At 25.7% G+C, this 24,978-nt stretch overlaps 6 protein-coding genes across 18 annotated transcripts; 3 read left to right on the top strand and 3 right to left on the bottom strand.

The window, feature by feature from the left end:
- Positions 1–1,221: 1,221 nt before the first annotated feature.
- Positions 1,222–8,362, bottom strand: garnet (adaptor-related protein complex 3, delta 1 subunit-like garnet). Its single transcript, XM_033328284.2, has 14 exons — positions 8,032–8,362; positions 7,825–7,920; positions 7,619–7,747; positions 6,787–7,197; positions 6,272–6,345; positions 5,537–5,980; positions 5,232–5,459; positions 4,992–5,154; positions 4,702–4,884; positions 4,058–4,442; positions 3,714–3,982; positions 3,024–3,596; positions 2,431–2,856; positions 1,222–2,337 (listed from the first exon to the last, which is right to left on the bottom strand). The coding sequence occupies exons 1-14, from the start codon at positions 8,125–8,127 to the stop codon at positions 2,245–2,247; spliced, it is 3,570 nt and encodes a 1,189-aa protein (XP_033184175.1). The 5' UTR covers positions 8,128–8,362; the 3' UTR covers positions 1,222–2,244.
- A 563-nt stretch (positions 8,363–8,925) lies between these two features.
- On the top strand, positions 8,926–13,895 carry LOC117153841 (uncharacterized). Of its 4 annotated transcripts, none has more exons than XM_076617339.1 (3): positions 8,926–9,094; positions 9,669–10,013; positions 10,097–13,895. In XM_076617339.1, exons 2-3 carry the CDS (start codon positions 9,711–9,713, stop codon positions 12,047–12,049), a joined length of 2,256 nt encoding a protein of 751 aa, XP_076473454.1. In that variant the 5' UTR covers positions 8,926–9,094; positions 9,669–9,710; the 3' UTR covers positions 12,050–13,895. The 4 variants fall into 4 exon arrangements, with proteins under 4 accessions (XP_076473454.1, XP_033184177.1, XP_033184179.1 ...); XM_033328286.2 differs by having other exon boundaries at positions 8,926–9,241; XM_033328288.2 differs by having other exon boundaries at positions 8,926–9,261.
- Positions 13,896–14,536: 641 nt separating this feature from the next.
- On the bottom strand, positions 14,537–16,756 carry LOC117154072 (uncharacterized). Of its 8 annotated transcripts, none has more exons than XM_076617341.1 (5): positions 16,738–16,756; positions 15,896–15,978; positions 15,634–15,825; positions 15,358–15,545; positions 14,537–15,078 (listed from the first exon to the last, which is right to left on the bottom strand). In XM_076617341.1, the coding sequence occupies exons 2-5, from the start codon at positions 15,968–15,970 to the stop codon at positions 14,907–14,909; spliced, it is 627 nt and encodes a 208-aa protein (XP_076473456.1). In that variant the 5' UTR covers positions 15,971–15,978; positions 16,738–16,756; the 3' UTR covers positions 14,537–14,906. The 8 variants fall into 8 exon arrangements, with proteins under 8 accessions (XP_076473456.1, XP_033184614.1, XP_076473458.1 ...); XM_033328723.2 differs by lacking the exon at positions 16,738–16,756 and adding an exon at positions 16,481–16,609; XM_076617343.1 differs by lacking the exon at positions 16,738–16,756 and adding an exon at positions 16,481–16,609 and having other exon boundaries at positions 15,634–15,801.
- On the top strand, positions 16,750–18,984 carry BORCS7 (BLOC-1 related complex subunit 7). Of its 3 annotated transcripts, none has more exons than XM_033328702.2 (4): positions 16,750–16,889; positions 17,567–17,822; positions 17,998–18,196; positions 18,294–18,984. In XM_033328702.2, exons 3-4 carry the CDS (start codon positions 18,059–18,061, stop codon positions 18,471–18,473), a joined length of 318 nt encoding a protein of 105 aa, XP_033184593.1. In that variant the 5' UTR covers positions 16,750–16,889; positions 17,567–17,822; positions 17,998–18,058; the 3' UTR covers positions 18,474–18,984. The 3 variants fall into 3 exon arrangements, with proteins under 3 accessions (XP_033184593.1, XP_076473461.1, XP_076473460.1); XM_076617346.1 differs by having other exon boundaries at positions 16,760–16,889; positions 17,570–17,822; XM_076617345.1 differs by lacking the exon at positions 16,750–16,889 and having other exon boundaries at positions 17,010–17,822.
- Positions 18,985–19,042: 58 nt separating this feature from the next.
- On the bottom strand, positions 19,043–20,842 carry LOC117154060 (ubiquitin thioesterase otubain-like). Its single transcript, XM_033328701.2, has 5 exons — positions 20,686–20,842; positions 20,567–20,619; positions 19,949–20,248; positions 19,653–19,853; positions 19,043–19,437 (listed from the first exon to the last, which is right to left on the bottom strand). The coding sequence occupies exons 1-5, from the start codon at positions 20,726–20,728 to the stop codon at positions 19,240–19,242; spliced, it is 795 nt and encodes a 264-aa protein (XP_033184592.1). The 5' UTR covers positions 20,729–20,842; the 3' UTR covers positions 19,043–19,239.
- Positions 20,843–21,424: 582 nt separating this feature from the next.
- PolE4 (DNA polymerase epsilon subunit 4) lies at positions 21,425–22,763 on the top strand. The gene is made up of 2 exons (XM_033328396.2): positions 21,425–21,755; positions 22,181–22,763. The coding sequence occupies exons 1-2, from the start codon at positions 21,519–21,521 to the stop codon at positions 22,319–22,321; spliced, it is 378 nt and encodes a 125-aa protein (XP_033184287.2). The 5' UTR covers positions 21,425–21,518; the 3' UTR covers positions 22,322–22,763.
- The last annotated feature ends 2,215 nt before the right edge of the window (positions 22,764–24,978 follow it).

The following is a 24,978-nucleotide window of genomic DNA, read 5'->3' as shown; positions in this document are numbered from 1 at the left end:
ATCCATCGGATCTTAAAAATATTTATTTTATAATATTATTACATAATAATCTAAACTTTTGTTGCTATATAAGTTGAATCAACTAAATAATCGTAGTATATCATACTGAATACATTTCATCAGCTGAATATATTTCATGCAACAAAATTGCAAATCTAGGGAATTTTATGATACTACATGTATCACGAAAGATATCATTTTTTATTTGGATGAATTTTACAATTGATTCTCATTGAGAATTATAAGTAAATAAAGAAAAAAAGAAAAATATATCATTAAATCCAATTTCAGTAAAAAAAACCGAGCAATGTTAATGTTTACAATTTCTGAGCTTTATTTTGATTGTTTAAAAATTTATATTATATTTTCTATATATTTATCAACAAAAAAGATACATTGTAATATTTAAAACAAAATTAATGCTCACTTATAAATTTGAACATTTATCCCCCACAAAAAATTGAATTATAAGTAAATATAATTCATATAAAAAGTATGATTTTTATACCTCTTTTAATAAGAAAAAATTTTCTACATAAAACATATTTTCAAAGATAAAATCTATATTTTTATATATATCAAGTACAAAGAGTAAGACAATTTTTATGAATAAATTTAACAGATCGTTATTATTCGTAAAAACGAATATTTTTTTTTATAAACATCAGTATACATAAACTACAATCGATGTAAAACATGATGTCAATAATCTTCATAAACTAATAGTATATTTAGTATTATATATAAATGCAAAAAGGAAACAAAAAGTTATTTGGCTTAAATATATTTTCACACTATTATATGTTCGAAGGACGAAGTTGTCATTGATTAATCTTTTTTTGGCACAGTAAATGTTATTACAACAGAACATGAAAATTCGTTTTCAAAAATAGCAATAAAAAAAAAGTAACAGTTCAAAAATTTACATTTAAAGAAAAAGTATTTAAAGCAAGAAGTTCAATATTCATATTATTGATACACAATATTTCTATTCCTCGCGGTTTAAATCTGTCTAAAGGCTAAGATATTAATTCCAATTTTTATAAATCATTTACTGGCATTTATGCTGTTAATATTTTTTCAATTATTCATCAGCACTTATTTATTGTTTATGACTTCAAATCATAAGTTTAATGTTAATATAGAGAGGAGTAATGTATAATTAAATTACTTTCTTATAGAACGTCTTTTTACGTAAATGAGATTATTTTTTGGAAGATATTTAAAATAAAGATGTTGTTTATAGCATATAAGTATTGGCTATTTACATTTGGTGTTCCATGTGTTACTATATTGCATATTTATATGCTTATCATAAAACCTTATGTGTATTAAATTATTGATATTACAAAGTCATTACATGAAGAAAGTATACACTCCGCTGAAAAACATCGATGTACATTCACACGAGTCGCGAGTATCCATGATGTATTTTACAGTTTAATCAGTAGTTCAACAACGTAATTATGATATTAATCCTTCAATAAACACAAAATTGAAGATATCAGTGTATAAGTAGTTAATTTTCAATATACAATATTTGTAATTTATTAAGATATTTTGGATTACTTTACAGATGAATACTCTTACAAATAATATTTCACATAAAAAGTTTATTATACTTCTCCTTCACTTTGGCAAAATAGTTTAGTATTTCAATATTCTGAGCTATACAAACATGTTTTATTTATATTAATATGAAACATGACTAACTTTTAAGAAAATTGTCATTAATATGTAATATTTACATATAGTAAATTACAAAAAAACTTCTCAATTTGAAACTTCTATTTGAAGTTAAATGATAAAGTTTATTAAAATAAATATTTCATTTTATAATCTACTATCTTATTATTGCACTTGAGTTCATAAACTGAAATTGCATACAAATAAAATAAACTACTTCCTTTCTGATGTCTTCAATTTCTGATAAATCTCTCTTCCCTCTTCTTAAAACTTTATCTTACATACACATATAGATAATTATACATGTGTCTATTTATACACATACATGTGTATGTTTACATGCATATGTTAGAAATTTGTTTACCTAAATTAGATGTAAAGTTTAGATAAGATCTTTTTCTGAAAATATTTGATAAGTTTGCGGATACGATTTCTATAGCCATTATTTTATATATATAATATAGAATGTTCATTTTACTATTGAGTTACACAATGAACACGGCTGCAATGAATGAGGATAGGACTCATAAAATACGGACACTTCAGTTTATTTCAATATTATGTTAGAATCCTTAAAATTTCTTCTCCAATTCCTGACAATAACGTGTTATTGTCACCTTTACCTTCAATTACCAAATTGCCTGATGACTTCTATAAGAGAAAATTGTATTTTTGTTACATTTACTATTTTATTAAAATCACTATTAGTGCTAAATGTTAAGAAGTAAAATATATTTGTCTTACGTTATACTTTAATAAAAGGCACACATGATGTCCTTTCAAAGAATGTCCATATAAAGATGCAGTATCATTGATTTGTTCCACAAGTGTAAGGTTACATTTACAACAAATTAAATTTAGAATAACATCAAAATCTTGAGAAAGGACAATTTCTTTCCTAACTTTGTATACAAGTTGACCACTTTTAAGTAATTCTGTTAATATATCCTTATGTGAAAGATGGCCGACCATGAATTTACTGCAAGTTAAATGCATAGTAAAGTCAAGTTTCTCTTGCAATGTACTTTCTTTGCTTTCTAACATATATGTAAGCGTGCCTCTCAACCTCTGAGCAAATGTTACATCTGAGATTAAAATAGTAAACTGTGTTTCTTTGCTGGTTTGTGGAGACAGTTGAAATGGCAGTTTTATACCAAATTCATCTCCAATCTGAAAGAATAGCATATTTATTAAAATTAATTCTTTATTTTGTTGCCACGCAAGTTAAATATCGTACATAACGTAAGAAATAGCAATTATCAAAGTAAGAAATAATATACTCAGTTGTAAAATTATACAGTTTTTGCTTTGTTTCTTCATTGTACATATTAACTTACATTTCTCATTAATCTCAATGACGATGTATCTGGAACATCAAAAACTAATTCCTTTACAAGCTTCTGACAATTATTCGTAATGAGTATTGACGCAACTAATTTATTTGACTCGTGAGGAACTTGTTTCAATTCGTATGCTATAGATAGCACTTTATTTTTAGCTAATTCTTCATACGAAGTAACTGGTTCTAAAATTGTATTATCTTCAGAATTTGAAAAATTATATCTTAAATCTGGTAATATTTCTTTAGACGGTGTCGAGATTCCAGCGGTTTCTTCATAATCTGAAGATTTTTTTAAAGATTCTTTTTTAATTTTCGATCTTTTTGATTTTCTATGCTTCGAGTCCTCGTCCGTTTTTTTATGCTTTTCTTGACTTTTTGACTTCTTGCGTTTAGCATCTTTCCATTCTGATTCCTTTTCACTGAAAACCTCCGTATACTCATTAGCAACAGGTGGCTGAATATTTCCTGTGGAAGTATTATTTTCTAACCACATATCAGTAAGTTGTAACTGATTGTCATAACGTTTCCCTTTAACTTCTTTAACTTTCTTCTTTGATTTTTTATGCCCCTAATAAACAAAATATAATAAAACTATATTTAATTTTGAACTAATAACTTCTTTATTAAAAATAAAATGTATATTTAATATATTATAACTTTTTAAACAAAAGAAGAAACATATTACTTTTTCCTTTTTCTTTCCTTTAGATTCAGTAGTTTCTTGAACTAAATTATTTTCATTAACTCTATGTTCTGAAACAGGTAATCTTTCATCATCCCTCAAAGGTAGATCCAAATCAATATTTAAGGCTCTATGTGGGTCATTTACATCCACATGGTCATAGTCGTCGCTATCACTTAATTCTGCACCTGGTGGTAATTCACCAATCCCAGTATTCACCACTTGAATAGGATAAATATCATCCTGTTCATCTTCTGAAGTAGGCTTTTTACCTAAAGATTGTAATGTTTACAGTTTAAGATAATATAATTATCATGAACGCATATATATGCAAGATTTAAACATACTTTTCTTAGTCTTCTTCTTCTTCTTGCCATGTACTTTGTATCTTTTATGATTATTCGTAATTTTTAAAGAAACTGGAATATCTAATTCCGTTACAGGAATGTTTTCAAACTCCTCATAAATATTTGATGAGTTATGATATGATGTGGAATTCTTAAATGTGCCTTTTAAATAATGTGGATTGTTTTGTTGTTCTAATTTTCTAGCTTCACGTCGTTTTTGAAGTTCCTCTGCTGATGGTTCATTAAATTCTCGTTTAGGATAGGAATCGTTCATTTTCTCCGTCTTAACGAAAATATCATTCATATCTTGATCTTCTGAATCTGAACTTTCTGATGGTGGATCATTGATCCATGAATCTAAATCCAGATCCTCAGGAATTGGCACCTAAACAAAGTAAGATAATGTATATAAATAATAATTATTATTATTTTTTAGTTTATTTCTGGTAACAATAAAAAAAAAACAAACATCTAATATTAATTTGAACATTACATTCAATACATAAAATGTGTGAAAAAAATATAAAAAATCAATACACAGGAAATTAATAACAATGATATGATTTTATAAAATGTGTTTTTCGAAACAAATGAAGAAAATATTGACTAATAAAATTATATGAAAACATATAAATAATAATTACCTTTCTTTGTGCTTTTGGCGCAACAGGATTAAGCTCTCCTTCAAATGCTTCCATTAATTCTTCTGCCAAACCAGGACTTTCTTTTAAACATTCAAGTAAAACCAATACAGAACTAGACCTTTCTTGAACTTCTAAATCCCCACTGCATACAAATGCAGCTATTTTATCTTTCAGTGCAAAAATCTATAAAATACAACAAAATTTATGTATAATTCTGAAATGAACATCATTTAATACAATACATAAATAATTAGATAAATAATAATTTTGGTACTTGTAGATTATTTTACCTGTTCCATAGTCTCTGTATCTCCATCTTTTACAGCTTCACATAATGTTACTGTCGCAAGTTTTAAAATATTATGAACATAAACAGCTTGAATATGTCCTGGTAAACTGGAAGCTTGTGATCGTAACATTGATTGTAATGTTGCTATAGGATCTTCTAGTTCACTGTTAATGTAATATATTATCAATTACATTTTAAACAGAAAAGTAACAGTAAAGTCAGAAACTATATTATAGAATACCTAGAAAATTCTCCACAAATCCATGCAGCAGCGTATAAAACTTCAGACATTGTTGCTCTTGGTTGACCTGTTAAAAGGTATGAATTTTCTAGCAATAAGGCACATTGTTGAACTGCATATTTTCGTATAGCTTGGACACGAATTGCTACATCGAGTAATTGAGTTGCTACTAATGGTCCATGTTTGGTACCTTCCATTCTTGTAAGTTCAACCAATACAGATATATACCTATAAATGTGGATAAATATTATGTAAATGTAAAATATAATATATTTTAACGAATATGAACTTGGTGATCACTGTACCATTCAAAATAAGTAACAAATTGGTAATTATTCTGCGAACATATCTGAATAATTTTTGAGAGTAATTCATCTCTGTAAGCAGTGCCTTCAGCTTTATCCATATGCACCATTAACTTTTTAACTATCTCCATTAAATTCTTTTTTGAAACCATTCCATATAGTAAATCCAAGGCACGCAATCTTATACTTTCATCTTTATCATCCAAGCATTGCATTATAAGATCTTTGTGAGCTTGTACACTTTTTGGATGAGTTTTTAAAATTTTCGACATTGCTAACAATCCCAAATATTTTAAATTTTGATCAGAATCTTCTATCAATATCCTCAATTTTTGAACACATAACTGTATTGAATCAGAATGGTTTGGCATGCCAGATGAAATTGAAATTAATACAGCTATTACTGTATTTATACATTCATATAGTAGGGACATTGCAGATGTACTAAAAACCAGTAATATCATACAATTAGTATAACATTACACGATTATAATAATTATATAACTAATTAATCATTTGAAAAATTAAATTGCAAAATACAATAAATTACATAATTTATCATTTAGGATTTATTTAATGACAAAGAAATATGAATACAAAAACTTAAAAGAAAATAAATATCTAAATAAATTTTCCATGTTAGGAGCATTAAAATATTAAACTAATCCGCAAGCAGTGAACAAACCTGCAAACCCAATATATTGGTTTACATTTAGACAAAAATACATGAAATACCTGTGTATCAAATTTGTAAGGGGTTCTATTAATTTTTTGCCAAGCCTAGGTTCTAGAGGTGTCAATGCGCCAAACTGGAAATATAATTGCAATCTAAGAAATATGATGATATTTAACATATGAATATTGCTAAACATAGTTTACACTTTACAATATGTAATGTAATCATTCGTGGATACATATTAGAAATAAATACAAGCTACTAATGCATACTACAGCTAATGTCTATAATTTACTATATTTTGGTAACAAAGAGATGATCAACTAATATGAAAACCTTGAAATCAGGTCAATTAGTGGTTGAGTAAGTCGCCGACCCATTTTCGGCTCAATCAGTGTTATAGTGGAGAACTGAGCATGTGAAACAAGACCAATATTATTTGGTTCATGTTCAATGTATGTGTATACATATATATGTATGGATACAAATATTCATTAATTATAACAATGAGCCTATATCTTCATTAATCTGTTTCACTTTGTTGATATAAGACTAAAAGCTAATATTCACTTACCAACTTAATAATTTTTATCAGCATCCAATTGTTGGTGGATGTAGTCATAAGTTTGAAAAAAACAGGTGCTAAACTTAGATAGTTTTTTGGATTTTTTCTTGCCAATTCACAAACTACATTAACAGCAGCACTTTGTACACCACTATCAGGATCTTCCAACTTTTCTTTCAATCTAGGAAATGCAGGCCGCAAGGCCTCTGGAAATCGTAAGAAGACTTTGTACATCATTAGTACAGCTTTCTTGCGTAGATACGGCTTTGTAGATGTTAATAATGTCATTATATCATTAACTAAATCACGTGCAAGATCTGAACTTATGAAGCAAGACAGACCACTCAGAGCTAAACCAGCGTCATACTGGTTTTGACTATTTAAATCTTTGCGAATCATATTGGTAGTTAACATCAACAGCTGCAATGAATCAACACTTTGTATTTGTCAAAATTGAGTTAATTATTCTATACTAATTCAGAATCTTTAGAAACCTGACAAATCTTCTTTATATGTCACAACAGGACTTATGAAATAATTACTGTTTACTTACATATAATATAAATTATAGATATTCATGCAGTGTTACTTTCATATATTTAAATACCAAAATATCCATTGTAATATAATATTGTTCAAAATAGAATACGATACTAATTTAATAAACATACATCATAAAAATTCTTCAAATGCATATTTTATCATATCTGTTCACAAAAAATTACTAAAAAAAAAAATGAATATGCAAAATAAAATATGTCTGATTTAGCAGAGTATGTCGAATGTTTGTCAGATTTCTTAAAAACTTAAATTTTATCTCAATTTTCGAATAATGTCATACTTCTGTATCTGCATGAAAACTTTGACTTGCCGCCAAATATCCAATTCGTTTATATGTAAATTTTGCAGATGACATCACCTCGATTATGTTGAAACCAGCCCAGCTAATATCATACCCTAACATTTGAAGCTAAACAAATTAAAACATATTATATTAATGATATTAAAAATGTATCTAGAGACAAATTATATACATCTGAAACTTACATATGTTAGCTTTGCCACAGCATTTGCTTTGACTGCTACATTATCTTGTCGCAATTCTTGTTTAATTTCTTCTATACATTGTGCAATATATTTTGCCTACAACAATATAATACATATTTAAATGAAAATATGTATTAATAATTCGACTAAGGTTATGTCTGTAATAAATATTTGAGAGTAATATGCCAAACATAATTACAAATTTACCTCATTTTCTTTATTGTTCCTAATTCCACGTACTAAATCGGTCAGATTTTTATCGAACATACGTTCAAAGTTTCCTTTTACTTTACGCAAAGCCATAATGGCATTTAAAAAATAAATAGTATATTCCCAGTATCACTTAAAAGCTTTCCTTCTACATCCGCCTAATATTCCGACTTAATCGGATAACTTGCTCCGATTGCATTACCGTATGTTAGAAACCTTAAACTTCAATCACAGTCTTACATTTACATTTTTTGACAGATCGGTGGATAAGAAAGTCCCACGGCGATCAAACCTAAGAATTGTCACAAATAGACAAACCACTCAACAATTCGTTCATCGTATACAAAATTTTCTAAATATAAAATTCCTAAATATTGTAAAATTGCAAATTTGCTAGTTACAAACCGTTTGTTTCGATTGGTTATTTAATACAAAAATATAAAGCGCACTAAATCAAAATGATTCTATATTTAATGTCAAGTTTAGAATGAGTAAATGACAATTTAATGAAAATTTAATCGAAATAAATTAATGCCATTCAAAATTTATCTTAGCAGTAACAACAGATAATCGTATTAAGATTTTATCCCTCCCCCCCCCCAATATATTTTATATATTATAATATTCGTTTTCTAACATGCAAGTTTAATATATATCAAGCTTCAATGTTGTTGATATATAAAATACACTGATTATATCACAAATATAAATGAAAAAGGTGTAATAAAGCTATTTTTCAATAAATACTTTATTATTTTGATTATTACAAAATATATTTAACTTTATGTTGTACAGTTGCATCCTATTACATGAAATAAGTACTACCAATTATTGAAGTATAAGTCCATATACGTATAGTCTTTCTTTGTATTGACCCGTCCACTAAGTCTCTAGACTCTTCATTTCGTGCGTTCGCTTCAGATTGCTCTCAACTTTCGTAGTACAGGGAAGCCATTAAACAAAGAAATAGAGAAGTGATAGATTTTTCTTAGAAAAGTATCATCAAAACGAATAATATATGACTAATAACGAAACACGTGACATTGCTCTTTAACATACGGTAAAAATTTTTCGAGAATTGTGTATTATAAAAATTTTGGAAAATACAGGTTTTTCAAAGAAGCTGCAATGTATTCATCTGGGCATCACTGCTAAAGCATTGTCTCAACATCGTGGCATGTTTTCGCGGTGCACAAAAGATCCGAAGGTTGAGAACCTCTCATTTTTGTATGTTAATCTTTTTTATTTCCTTTAAAAATAAGTGTTTTTCAAATAAAATGTTTCCATCTTGTATGTATACTCCATTTTTTTTATTATGTATACGTTATTGAATATACTAACGCATCTCAAAATTTTGTCACAATGATTTCGAATTTTTATAACTTTATAATGAATTTTTATTCTTTATTATCAATAACATTAAATACTATATTGTTATTTATATATTAAATAAAAGTTGTAAATATACACTTAAGTTCGGATTTTATAAAAACCCAATGTTTATGTTATGAAATGTTTTCTTCTGATTAAAAAATATAAAATAAAATAATACATAAAATAAAAACAAATATTTTATTTAAAAAAGTGTTTGTATTGAAATTATCATATAATATGTTTATATAAATTCTTTACAGGAAATCTATTACATAGAAACTGTTCTGTATTTGCATTAAACAATGACAGAATATTTTGATTTACCACTTAATATGGACAGAATATGCAGAATTTGCCTTACAGAGGGTACTAATTTATCTCCTATCTTCTGTACGGATCAAGAAGTAAATGATTTCTCGAGCCTTCCACAAAAGATACAAGTTTGTGGATCGATAGAAATTCATGAACAAGACGGATTACCTTCATTAATTTGTGATATTTGTATCTATAAAGCAAGTGTTGCTCATGAATTTAGACAGCAGTGTCAACATTCTGATGCCAAATTGCGAATGTATTATAATAAACCAAATAAAATTACTATTGTGGTAAATATAACATGTTATGTCAATTTGTTATATAGTAACTGTAAACTTGGTATAGTAAATGTAAATGCTTTTAAATATTTTAGGACACATTTACACAAACTGAATCTGAGATAAGAACATTATTATCAAAAAAACAAATTGATCAAGAAGATTATTTTGTGAAAGAAGAAATGCATGGAGTATCAAATTCTCAAGAATATATGCAAACTAATGACACCTATTGTAGAGATGAATCCAACTTAAGCACCAACCAGATTGATATGCAAAATGAAAAACTATTTATTTGTTCTATCGGATTTGAAGGATCTAAAGAAATTGAAAAGGAATCTTGTACTTCAGAAAATAATATACATGAAACATCTCTCACACAAGAGAGTAACAATGATATTTCTGAAACTATTGATATGGAAAATAAACCAAAAGAAAACCAAGATATCAATCAAAATCCAGAAGAGGATGATAAAAAACCAGAGGAGGAATTCTTTGATGATAATATATTAAATGATAATGTCAAAGAAGAAGAAGAAGTTTTACAGAAACGTACTTCTACTAGGAAAGTAAAATCAGTGCCTAATAAAACCTATAGCGAAGATGAAATTCATAATAATTATTATGATTCAAGCAATGATGGTCAAGATTCTAGAGAATTAAAATTTAAATGCAAAGTATGTGCAAAATGTTACAGCACACAAAGAGGTTTAAAAAAACATTCCCTTGTTCATGAAAAAAAGCATAAATGCAATGTTTGTTCAAAAATGTTTTATAGATTAGAAAATATGGAAAATCATAAAAAAATACATGCATCAAAACCTCTTGCATGTCAATTGTGTCATGCATGCTTTTCTAAACCTCAAAGTCTTGTACGTCATTTAAAATCTCATACTAAAAAAGTAAATAACATGATTAAACAAATTAGTACAGACGAACAGAAGGATAACAAGCAACCAAAAAAAGAAATGAAATTTGAAGATGATACTGATGATGAAAATGGTACTGTGAATGAAGTCTATGATTTTGAAAATGCACCTGAGTTGTACAAATGCGAAATTTGTAGTCAATATTGTTCGTCTTTAAAAAATCTGAAAAGACATACTCTCGTACATGGAGATAAAAAATATTCCTGTACTGTATGTAAAAAATGGTTCTTTAGGCCTGATACATTAAAAAAACACGCAGAAAAACATGGTCATGGCTTACTAGACAATTTAGTAGATGATAATAAATTTTTTGACTCTGATGATGATTCCTTTCCAAATACTACACAAAGCACTTTACAAGAGAATGAAAATGTTAAAAAAGAAGAAAGTGATGAAGATGAATCTGGTGAATATAAATGTCAACATTGTGATAAAATTATGGCAACAAAAAAAGGTCTTAGACGTCATGTATCAATGCATAAACCAAAAGCTGAACCAGTTACTTGTGAAATCTGTGGAAAAGTATGTGCTAGTCAAGCTCGTCTTGTTCTTCATCAAAGGACACATAAACCAAAAGAAAAGGTTCCACGAGAATACTTGTGTCATATTTGCAGTAAAGTGTATCCAAGTAATTCTTCTTTAACTTATCACATGAGAACTCATACTGGTATTAAACCACATGTGTGTAAAACTTGCAATAGTGGATTTACTACAACGACCAGTTTAGCGAATCACATTAGGATTCATACAGGTGATAAACCATTTGTTTGCCATGTATGCAGTGCAGCATTTGCTGTGAGTTCAGCTTTTAGACGACACTTAACACGACACACTGGAGAGGCAAATTATTTGTGTAAAACATGTGGCAAAGCATTTAAAAGACTAAGTACATTAAAAGAACATACTTATACTCACTCTGGAGAAAAACCATATGTTTGCAAAACGTGTGGAGCTGCTTATAGTCACAGTGGCAGTTTGTTTGCACATCAGAAACGTTGTCGAGCTCAATATGGAGAGATGGTTGTAGATGACCATCATCACACAGTTGCTCATCATATTCATGTAAATAATGTGCAATCTGCAGTACGATCACTTGCTGTGATAGGACAAATGTTTTAATAAATAAGATTCATAATTTCAAAAAAAAAAAAAAAACAATGGTTTTGCTTGTACATCATGACAAATTATATATATATATATATATATGTCGGAGATGAAAGAACATCGGGATTTCCCGTCCGGAATATTGGGAAAAACCTCAATACTATAGTTCAGACTTTTACTATAGCTACACTTAAGTAATAAAAATAAGAAACAGTGTTAATGTTCCAATCTGACTTTATGACGATGGGTTCGGGCTCGAAGTGACATAGCAGGTCACTAGACGTAGCCACGGTCACGGGAGGGATGTGTACCTGACAGAGGTATGAAATGATTATATGGCTCTCCTTAAAAACAAAGATTGACCCGAGAAGTGGGGACAGGAGTATATAAGGGCAGTTTCTTTTGGATTACGGTGGAGTTAGTTTGTTAGTTAGTCGTTGGACGAATTGTTGATTGAGTTATCGAGAAGTTACCCGAATCGAGTATTACGTTGATACTTATCATCCCGTTGACTGTGGATTTGTTATCGAACCTAAGACCAACGTTACTAGTATCGCAAGTGCCCAACCACCGCGGTTGATTGTCGAATCGTTAGTATCCATATTCGTATTACCAGGCCGTACTTTCGTTATAACACAGCGATGGCCAATTCAAATGAAGATCTATCAAACACCCACAACCCTATTCCTGACGCTTCTCCGACATATAAAATATATATATATATATATATATATATATATATATATATATATATATATTATATAGAATATGCTATAATATGACTCATATAGTATATAATATAATATTATTTTAGAAATCATACACTTGTGTAAATATATAAGCAGCCTTTTTACAGAGAAAGATTATTTAAATACTCGCATATTTAAATTTTGTAGAAGCTCTAAATGCTTTATTATAACAAAATTTATTTCTTCATTTAAACAACAGTCATTGTGAATATCTTCTAATCATGTGTATATTTTTTGAATATAGCCCAGTAATTATAAATAATATTATACAGATAATGTAATTGTACGAATTAAATATATTTATTTATTTACAGAGTGTCCCAAAATCATATTAAACATAGAAACAAACAAACTTATGTTAGGAGAAATTAGCGAATTTCATATCATTTCGTAGTTTGAAATTTCGTTTTTAATATAAAAACAAATAAATTTAAAAAATCATCAATTTTCAGCTCAAGCTGCTCAAATTCCAATAATTAAATATATATATATTCATACAGAAGAATTATATGCAATACATTTTAGTATTAAATGTACTGATTTGAAAATGTTTTCAATAGCTTTAATGTACTTTACATATATCTTACTAGTGCCAGTGAATTGTAATTATGCCACACACATTTCTCTATGTTCAGTTCTTAATTTTTTAATTTTTATTTAATAGATAAATTTAGTGAATAAAAGAATATTTTTTATGATTTGCTTTCATAAACTTTGATTCTTAAAATAAAAAGAAATTTATAGTATATAGCAAATAGTTCTGTAGCATGATTTTGGAACACCCTATGTACAAATTTGAATGTATAGTTATATATATTTTTATATGTAATTGCAAAAATGTAAAAGATCATATGATATTTTATACTTTATGTTATTTACTCCTTTCTTCCTTAAAAAATTGAATTAAGAAATTTATGAATTTGTGCTAATATTGGCAGTATTATAATTTTATACAAACGACTAAATCTGTTCCTTTCTGTGACTCACATGTATATTACATACCTGTATTATTTTAAACATTTTACTGTCCATATTATGTATTAAAAAAACAATTATACATTATTAAATAAATCATATATTTTATTTTGCATTTTATGAAAATATCAAACATGTATGAATTGTATAAATCAGTAGCTAGTATTTAAAAATGAAAATTAAAGTAAGTAAAAGTTTTATTAAAAATTCCTGATATAAATTACTTGCACTTTGTGTACATAATCTATATTATGTTTAATTAGAAAATTTAACATTATATTTACTAAGCATATTAATTCTACAATAATATAGAACAAATTATTTACAAGATACTATTATTACCTTTATTAAATATAAATAATTTCTATATATTATATATACATTATTAATCTTTGTACATGTGTTTTCTCATATTTAAACCACACAATAGTTTATTTAATATTAATTGGAAATTATACAATAATTATGTTGAGATCATATTCATAAAATTTGATTATCACATATAAGACGTGTAAATAATAATGTATTGTGTCAGCAAAACACATAAATACTGCATATTTCAAAAAATGAAGTTTTTTTAAATACATATGTATAAATATGTATATCAAATTACTTGATACAAGTAATTTCACTTTGTCTATGTTCTTTTTTAATATGCAAAATTCCCTTTTCGTAATATACAAAATTGATTTAAATATTCATATCAATTATGTTAATAAACTTTGGGTTAAGAAGTTTTAACAAATGAATGCTGAATTATATTTAATGAATAAAGGTATTATGTTCTGTTCAATATTGTTTATTCATACATAAGATTTGCGACTAACATTTTTTTAATTTAATTAAATCCAAACATGCATTATACAGAAATATGGAAAATAAATAAAATTAACAACACGATGTGACAATTAACTCGACAAGCGGATTGTTTCATTTATATGTGAGGCAGATACCATGTCCACGTGGACACCTAGTGCAACTTCGTTTTATAAATCTTGCTAAATCATTATTTTTCAAACGAGAAAAGGTGTCTGATATCAATTGGAAATTCATGATGGTGAAATAAATGACACGAAACTGATTTCGAATAGACCTAGTATGCACCCGAACGATTTACATACAAATATCATAAAAATCTAATACAAAATTTAATAATTCTCTCTTCCATAACGTTTTTTCTTGAGTAGTTTATAACGACGCCAAATAGAAATTCGAGTTCGTTTTAAAACTCTTGCTAAATCTGTATATTTCCGCCTCTGATCAAGGTTGATATTGTGTTCTAAGTGATCCAAAATCATTCTATCTTCATCTGGATAAAACCTTAATATATTAACAATAGTTAAATTAAAAACTACTGAATTTACAGAATAAATTTTTGAAGATTTAGAGAATTAAAATTATATTACTTTTAATTGCAAAAAATATTTTATATACAACATAACTATTCTTATTTTTGATAAAAAACAAGAATGTTAATGTTGATATAATATTTAGTAGAGTGTGAATATTTCATGAGAAAAGTAGAACACAGAAAGTATTAAATGAAAATCAATTAAGCATTTAATACAAAAGAAGTTTTCTATTTTATACATATATTACCTTCTTTGAAAATTATCTGCATACAAAGTTCTAAATCTGTGATATACACTGTATAAAGTTCTATTTGGCAAACCATCTGCTAAAAATTGTACAAATCTTTTTCTTTCCTTTTTACTGCGTATATATGTTTTATTTTCCTCTCTCAAGAGTAAAAATGGTTCAACCTCTTTAAGGTTCCAGCGATTTAACTTATCGGAATAATAAAACACTTGATAAGGAAAATCTTTTCAACGTTAAGATATATAAGAATATAGAACATTTTTTAAATAGACAAACCTTACAAAATTCTTTCCAATTATGAACAATTATTTTATCCTCTAATGCATTATAACACCCTTTTTTAATAGTTTCTATTTCTTCAAATTTTTTGATTTCTTCATGTGTTGGAGGACGAGATCCAGCACGGGTTTCAATCTCATGTTGTGGTAATACAGGATTTTTTAGCTGTATACACAAACTTCTTAAATACTATAATAAAAGAAATCTTATATATGTAACTACTTTTATCTGATATAAGCAGTTGTATGAAATATATTACCATTGCATCCTTTGTGGAAAGTTTGTTTGTTTCTCTAATTTGTTGAGCGAGTAAAGTAACATCATCAAGATCCATCTCTGAAACTATTATTTTAATCACAAAATATTAATGACATTTCATATAGCAGCTTGAAAATCATAGTGGTAAATTAGTCTGTTATTATTTTTTATAATACGGTCTTTTGGATTTATGGATTAATGTTATAAAACTATGTTTCATAGAACATAGAAAACAACATGGCGTTAAGGTAACATGTAAAATACGCTGAAAAAGCTCAACTTTAGATACACATAACTTTTGAACCACTGATTTGATGGATCTTAAAGTTAAAGTTAACTTCGGATTTTACGCGTCGAAGACTATTAACCCCTTAATTTACGATTTACGTTCGAGAATTTTTGGCCGAAAACGTAAACAAGCTATTATATATCATATTATATATTATATTTGGTCCGATCATCTACTGCGGACTATGCCCGTAGTTGTAGGTTAAGGGGTTAAATAACACGAAAAAGATCAGTTGTTGGATCCACAAGGAAAACTTTACCCTTTATATATTAACTACATATATCATGTGTATCTTACTTCTCTTTACATTTCATTAATTTCATTTCATTCATTTCATTACATTACATTATAAAATGTAAGATTGACTTCCGAAAAACGCCTTGCATCCACATTATATACATATAAGACTTATATATTAGGTTATCATATATATATATATATCATATATCATATATATATATATATCATATATCATATATATATATATATATATATATATATATATATATATATATATATATATATATATATATATATATATGATATTCGCACACATGAATATATTTCTGATGTGTTCTTAAGTATCAAGCTGATTATCAGCTGAATCTATCATCACTTTGTGTGATCTACATTAAAGTTACAAACATATGATCAAAGAGGAAGTTGTAATACTGGAAATTATATATCTGAATCCTATATTATAAAGGTATTTGATGTAATTTATATATTTCATATAGAACTCTTTTAAAGTGACAGATGCGAAATATTTATCTTATTAATTTAATAATATATATATCATTTGTCAACAAAAAGTTATTAAATTTATTTATGCTTCTCTTATAATTAATATTTCTATAAAATAGCATATATGTACATGTCTCAAATTTTATTATATAGAATGAAATTTATGATAAAAAATACTTAAATTATTACATCATAATAGTATTAAAGGGTGTTTTACATGAAGGAGGCCATATAAATATCTGCTCCATTTTTAATGACATGAAAAATGTTTATGACATAATTCGAATGATTTCAAAAGAGAAATACCATGGAAGATAAATTATTTTGTCGAATTATTTCTTTTTTTTTATTTTCCTAAAGTCACCAGTATTTTCTCTTATTACTTTTGATGGATGAAAAACATTTTTTTGAGTTTGAATCATTTTAATTGAACTTTATTCATTTGACTATCTCTGAATTATAATCTTCACATAATGACGTTGTACCCTAGAAATGTAATGAAATTATAAGATAACGCTAAAATGATATCTGAACTTGTTTATATTATAAATGCTTGAAGTGATAGTTATATTCACCAATAGCAATATGTACTGAAAATATCAACAAAATGATGAATATATTGAGTTATGTTTATTATAGTAGATACTGGTACATACAAACAAGGTTTTTTAGCTGACTGTGATTAGTGAGAATAGATCATTAATAGATCATGAATGGATTCAACAAACTTCTATTTATGGTGAAACTATTCAGTGTGTAAAAGAGGTTATACACTTGTACACAGAACAATTACCATAAAAGGTTCAAAGAAACCGGTAGTGTTTAGAATAAAAAACCACAAACGCACGAGACAAATGCGAAAGATATTATTGTTACAATTAACCAAAATCCGCATGTAAGTGTTAACTTCAACAGAGACACCCTGTATTTAATAATAATGTTGTTGTTATTTTCTATGATTTTAGTCCATTTAATTATATGAATGTTTAAAGTTAATTTTTAAAATATATTTTCAATTTTTATGCAATATATCTTATTGTTCATTATTAAGTCTATGTTAACAATTACAGATAAGAACCTGAAGGTTATTAAATTAAAGTTTGTTTCAAAATTAATAAAAATCTATACGCCATGGCTTCAGCTTCAAGTACAAGTGCTCGAAGCTTATTTGTTGAGTCAAAAATGAGATTGGCTGATAGAGTACAAGTTAATGTAAACAATATTGCATCCCTTGCAAGACAAATACAAAGAGGTTCAAAAAGCAGTGAGGTAAAATTTCAAAATACATACATACAAACATACATTATATTTATGAAAATTCATACACTTTATAAATATGGTTTTTTTAATTAAGATACGCTTATAGATATTAATGCACAGTGCAAAAAATTTTGCACAACAAGAGCATAGTTTAGAAACTGCAGAGGCTAATCTAAAGAAAATTGCTCTTCTAACCACTCATTTAGATTACCAACTGGAATCTGTCAATAGAAGTTTTATAACTTTGGAAGAAGTTACCGAACAAGTACGTTCTATGCAAAGATAAATTATAATAAATACTTACCCTATATCTTTATTTATAATATATAATTTTTCATATATTTTACACTTTTGTATCATATTATTACTAATTAGGTGTATAATTGTGTATTTTAGAACTATTTCTTTTTTCAATCATATAAATAATTTAAGGCTTCTATATAATAAAGTTTAATTTCACAAATATTTATTGTATTACTATAAAATGTTAATTAAGGTATTTAACTTTACAATGAATTTAAAACTACATTCTCTATTATATTTCTCATATTGTTATTATGATATATAATTTATGCTTGAAATATGTCTTTCAAATGACTTACAATACATAATTATAATTAATGTTATAAAAATTATAATCAACATATCATCCTGATAACATGATCTGTTGTGTGATTTTATTTAAAATTTATAATCTCAAAATTGTTTAAGAGAATAATTTGTATTAATAATGCACTAAAGAAATCATGTTAAATTCTTTGTTATATATTTAATAAATGATTAAAGGTTGTGAACAATTTAGTATGATTATTAATAACAAAGACCCACCTTTTGTATTTTCTTAAAAAACACAGCTTTTTTTACATAAAATTTTATAATTTTATTGAATATTCTATAAGGCTTAAATTAATTACTTACAATTGTAATGTTACATCTAACCAAACAAAAATTTTATGAGTTTTGATTGCGTACACAAGATATAATTTGCTAAATAATTAATCTTTGTTGTGAGATTTTTTAAAAAGTTATGTGTCAGTTAAATGTGTGATTTATCAAGGATATAGAATATCATAATGACCAGGGCGATATAATAAATGAACAGCTGGAGTTGCACCTTCAGGGAAATCATGTGCAGTTACTTCAGTTCCAGCGCCTCGATCCATATAACGAACACGTACACCAGTTCCTAAAGCAGTGCTCATAGCTATAATGTGAATGTGATCAGATTCTTTGTACATTGGTTCTACTTCCTATAAAAATAAACATTCTTTAGTAATTAATTTAATTAATACTGATTAAAAAATAAACTATATATATTAAAAATATAGAAAAATTATAGTTAATATATGTATATATTGTATATTATATATAGAAAAATATAGTTTTTGTGTCACATAACGATTTCTCAAAATAAACATAATATTAATTGTAAATATTGGTATAGAATAGTATTCATAGTACTTACTTGACGACAGAACTCTGAAACAGTACGTTCTCCTTCAATAAAATGCTGATAAAAATCAGCTTCAAGCCGTAATTGACCAGAGGTAATTAATCTAAGATATACAACAACATAATCAGAACATCCTTGTTCATTGAAAAGTTTATGTAATTCAATATAGCTTGACTCTGTATCTTCTCCTACTTTATCAATTACATCCATAAACTGTAATACAAAGAAACATTTTCTGTTTTGAATATTTAAAATAATAAAAAAAATAAAAATTTATCAGTATATGATTTATAATAAAATGTATTTACCGTATCATGAAAATCTTCAACTGTAAATTGGGGGAAACCTAATGCTACCAAACTTTCTTTACTTTTTAATGCAAGTTCCCGAAATTTTTCATATTCCTCTTTATTTCCAATTAACTTTTCAAGATATGCATAACTAAAGGCTCTAAAAAAGCAATTTCCATCTGGTCTAGTTCTCCTAATATATGAATATTTTTGACCTAATGCTTTAGCTTTCGAAAGGTATATTTCATCTTCAGAGTATTCACGTTCCAAACTTTTTATGGATTCTTTCTCTCCAACCAAAGCAATGGATTCAGAAATCTGGAAGATAACGACTTTATTTCATATTTTTATTTCCTTTTATAAATATAAAATAAAGAGATGAAGACAATAAATATTAAATTAGATTGTTTATATGTAACCTATCTATAATATGTACACTTAATTTACAATTCATAATAAGATAATTAGTAAACAAAATGATTATTAAACTCAAAGATAAAAAATAAGGATGGACCCTAACGACAATTATTAAATATGGTTAATGGAAATAATGTAATTTTTTTCATAAAAAATAAATAGTAATTATAAGAAAATTAAAAAAAAATCAATTTATAAAGAACGATAACATATATTAACCTCCATTTCGATACGTCTTTGTTGTTGAAGAATCAACTCATCTTGGTTGATATCTGTAATAAAACGAATATGATAAGTTATATATTCATTCTTTCGAATCATAATATATATTTAAGAACCTGTATTTTCTGTTAATTGCTCTTTGCAAGATTTCTCTTCCATATTTCAAGAAGTTTTCATAAATTTTGAAACGACTGTCAAATTATCAGTCGTAAATAAAAGCCCGATGTCCATGTGGAAATTGAAAAGGCATTTACCATTGTATTAAAATGTTTTAGATTGGTAACTATATCTCTCGAAATAGAGTGGGACGAATATTTAACAGAGTGCATTTTTTATTATATTCGTGTATATTATACAATTAAATTTAGTAAAATGATATTACAGAAAAGAAATTATTGTTCTCTTCTCTTTAAAGTTAAGGAATAAAAATATTACGTTCCACCACTAGAAAGTCATGTCTGTTATCACTAGACTAATGTAATCCGCCAAATGTTAAATAACGTATAATTTGAAATTATATGAACATTTACATTTATTTATTTTTAATATAACTAAAAATAAAAGATTCTGATAATACACAACCTTATATATAATAATGTATCGAAAACATAAAGTTTATTATTTGCACTATTATATTAGATATCCGTAATTTTTAAATATTATATTTAATACTATTTAATTTTAGTTAATTATATCGAACTTATAAAAAAATATTCATACGAATCAATATAAAATAAAGTATTCGCTACTTTGAATTTTTTGATATTAAAATTTAAAGATATAAATATAGTTAAGAAAATTTAATGTTAACTGCTGAAAATTGAACAAATATTTTTAATAAAATGAATTTTACTATATGTTATGAAATAATTGGATTGTATCAAAATTTTGTTCCTATAGCTTAACTTATTTTAGTGCACTTGAAATATCAGTTCAAATTAATATAAATATGGCAAATTTTGAAGAGGAAGGAAGTGATAAAGAATTAAATGAAAATATTATTAGTACAGGAGGAGAAAATCTTCAAGATTTTCAAGAAGAAGCTGAAAATAATGCTCGTATCGACGAAGAGCAAAAGGAAAAATTAGTAAAATTACCATTAGGTAGAATAAAAACAATTATAAAGATGGATCCTGAAGTGAATATGGTTAACCAAGAAGCTGTTTTCTTAATTACAAAATCTACGGTAATTGTAAAATGTATCTCATTTATTTATGAATTGTGAATAATTTGTATCATAATATTGCTACTATACTACAATAATTACAAAGTTTTTAAAAATTTGTAGTCAGTAAATTTGTAACAATTGTGTTATGCATGTTCTTGGGTTTATGTTTCACTTATATTCCTTATTTTTGTAAATAATTAAATGCCAGTTATTAAAGAAACATACTGTATGCAAATTATAATATAATTTACATTAAAATCTATTATATAAATCATGTTATTTATCAAATTATTTACTTTTATCGATTATTATTTTAATTTCACTAAATTAAAACATTTTAACATATACATATAAAGAATGAAGCAGTTTTTGTAATAAATATAAATAATAAATGTTTCGTGTGTGTGCGTGTCTTAATTATTAAATCTTATGTCTTATTACAGGAGCTTTTTATTGATTCTCTTACTAAAGAATCATACAAATATACAGCACGAATGAAAAAAAAAACTTTACAAAAAAGAGATGTAGAAAGTGCAATTGATAATGTTGATGCACTTGTATTTTTAGAAGGAATGCTAAATTAAAATTTAATGGAAGAGGAAAATAAATAGTTTTTATTTTTGATGTAATATAGTAATAGCATTATTTTTGTACGTTATCAATAAAATTGCATTATTATATTGAACAGAATTATGTATATAGGTTCTAATTTTCATACTTAATGCAAATATTTATAAAACATAAGTGAAGAATAAATTTACAATGATACATTTTTTATAACTTATGACAATTTAATGTGTAATGCTATAATATAAATATAAAAGTAATATAAAAGTAACAATATTTTTTAAATATGTGAATTAAAATAAACCCTGAAATTTTATTACACCCAGTACATAGTCAAAGAAAACCTAAGTCTTTAAGAAGAAGATATGAAATTGAATGTACATATTCTTTGTATGAGGAAGATAGTGGTTAAATGCATTTTGTTATATTTATATTAAAATTTATTTATTTCATATTTAACATGTATTTTTATTGTAAAACTCATTTAATACAGTTATATAATTTCATCTGCATGTACAAAGAACTGCATAATTTTTTTATTATACAAATAAAATATATAAATTAAATTTTTATTAACATACACATTTATATATTTTTAAAAGTATTTTAACATTATTCTTTTAAATATTCTTAAGTTATTTGTAATACATCTTGTATAATGCAGAATGAAATATGTATATCACAATTACTTTTAATTTTCAATTTAATATTGTAGTATTTGTGTACAATGAATAAACTCTCTAACTTTCTTTATTTGAAATGTCAAAGAATATTGTTCATGTGGAAAGGAGCATTTTAAAAATTTAAATCTAATACATAACTTATGAGTAATATAAAGACAAAAAATCAGTCTTATTTTACACATGCCAATTATTTAGTTTTTATTGTATCAATTGCAAATCTGTAGAGATCATACTTAAAATAAATAATGGTATATATAACAATATATGGTGTCAGAACAGAGATAAGGACCTATGAATATACAAAATCGAATTATTAAATGAAAATATTTAAACTTATTCATTTTTATTGAAAATGGGAATAAAAATATATCTAATAAAATAAAGGGTATAGATGTGGTTAAAAAAGTATCTTTTTCAGAGCTGTTTTTTTAATTATTTAACATTACTTTTTAATTAGAATTGCACTTCTTTACATATATTTTAGAATATAAGAAAAGTTCAATGATATTTTGTTAGAATGTCCATTCTGATTTCTTTAAAATATTTTAATTAGTACGATTAAATTTTGCATGTAATTAAAGCCATTGGGTTTTCAATTAATTAAAGAAGGATGATATTAATAATAAAATATTATATGTATTCTTTACAAAAATATTTACTTATATCATTAAAGCTTATAATAGAAATTATATAAGTTTGCTTCTTATAAATGAATATTTCTATTTTGTTCCATAAGTCTTTCTGTTTAAAAAACAGGATCACAAAAATTTCTAAAATATAAATTATTAATTTAATGCAAATAATTATTAAAATATTTTAAAGGAAAACAATATAACTTACAAAATATTTCTCCTACTATTTGCTGATACGTATATGGCTCGAATAAAAGATTTAATTAACAATAAGTGATCAATTAACAATAAGTAATTAAAACAAAGATATTTAATGGTATTCTCCATTTTCAAAATATTTTCAACTGAATATTTTATCAGCGAAAAACATTTACCGTGGAATCAACACATCATTTATGAACCACTCTCTACGAGTTTACTAATTTATACCAACATTCATATTGAATATATGTACTACTAACGAAATACGTAACTGTATTTTATTATTATACTCAATAATATATATATATATATATATATATATATATATATATATATATATATATATATATAACATAAGCATATTACTTACATTTAAATGGTTCAATTTATGAATTGAACCATTTCTAGTTAACTCATCACATTATTTAAAATATTTTGGAATCAAGCGATCAGAATGGTACATTAATTTATACATTTTTTCTTGAACTATTTTTTATTATAATTTTAAAAGTGACAAAAACATTTGTTTTTTAGTTTCAGGGTATTTCATAATAGTTATAAAAAAATATACTAATGCAAAAGATAATTCTGAATATAAAATGTCAAATTTGCAAAACTTAATTGTTATGGAAGTATTCTCAGTGGAAACTTCTAACTTTTTCCAATATTAATATAACTCAGTCACTGAACTTTTTTATATTATCCAAATTTTAGCTTCTCGAATATTTGTTTTGTTAACATAGAAAATTATGAAAAAATTATAAACAGCCTTTTCAATTGTTTACATAGAATCTTATTTCCAAAAATTTTAAATAAAACTTTGAAACTTTCATTAGAAATATTTTCTTAATTATATAATTTCGAAAGTATGTTCATGTAACATTTTGCATTTTGAATCATTCTATTTTTAGATTCTAAATAATGTAAATTTTGATATGAACATTATCAAATATCTTAGTACATCAATTACATGCAAGAGCTACTATTTCAATTGTAACTCAAAAACAACAGAATTTAGAAGATATCAGAATTGTTGTGTAAGTTTATAATAAAAAATTGTTTAATGTTACATGGTTATTACATTTTATAGATATTAGATTGCAGACACATTATTTGAAACAATTTAAGATAAAAAGATCCTGAATTCCTTTCATTGCT

This window comes from Bombus vancouverensis, chromosome 3 (genome assembly GCF_051014615.1).
Source record: "Bombus vancouverensis nearcticus chromosome 3, iyBomVanc1_principal, whole genome shotgun sequence".
NCBI lineage: Eukaryota > Metazoa > Arthropoda > Insecta > Hymenoptera > Apidae > Bombus > Bombus vancouverensis.
This window is presented reverse-complemented; position numbering and strand designations above follow the sequence as displayed.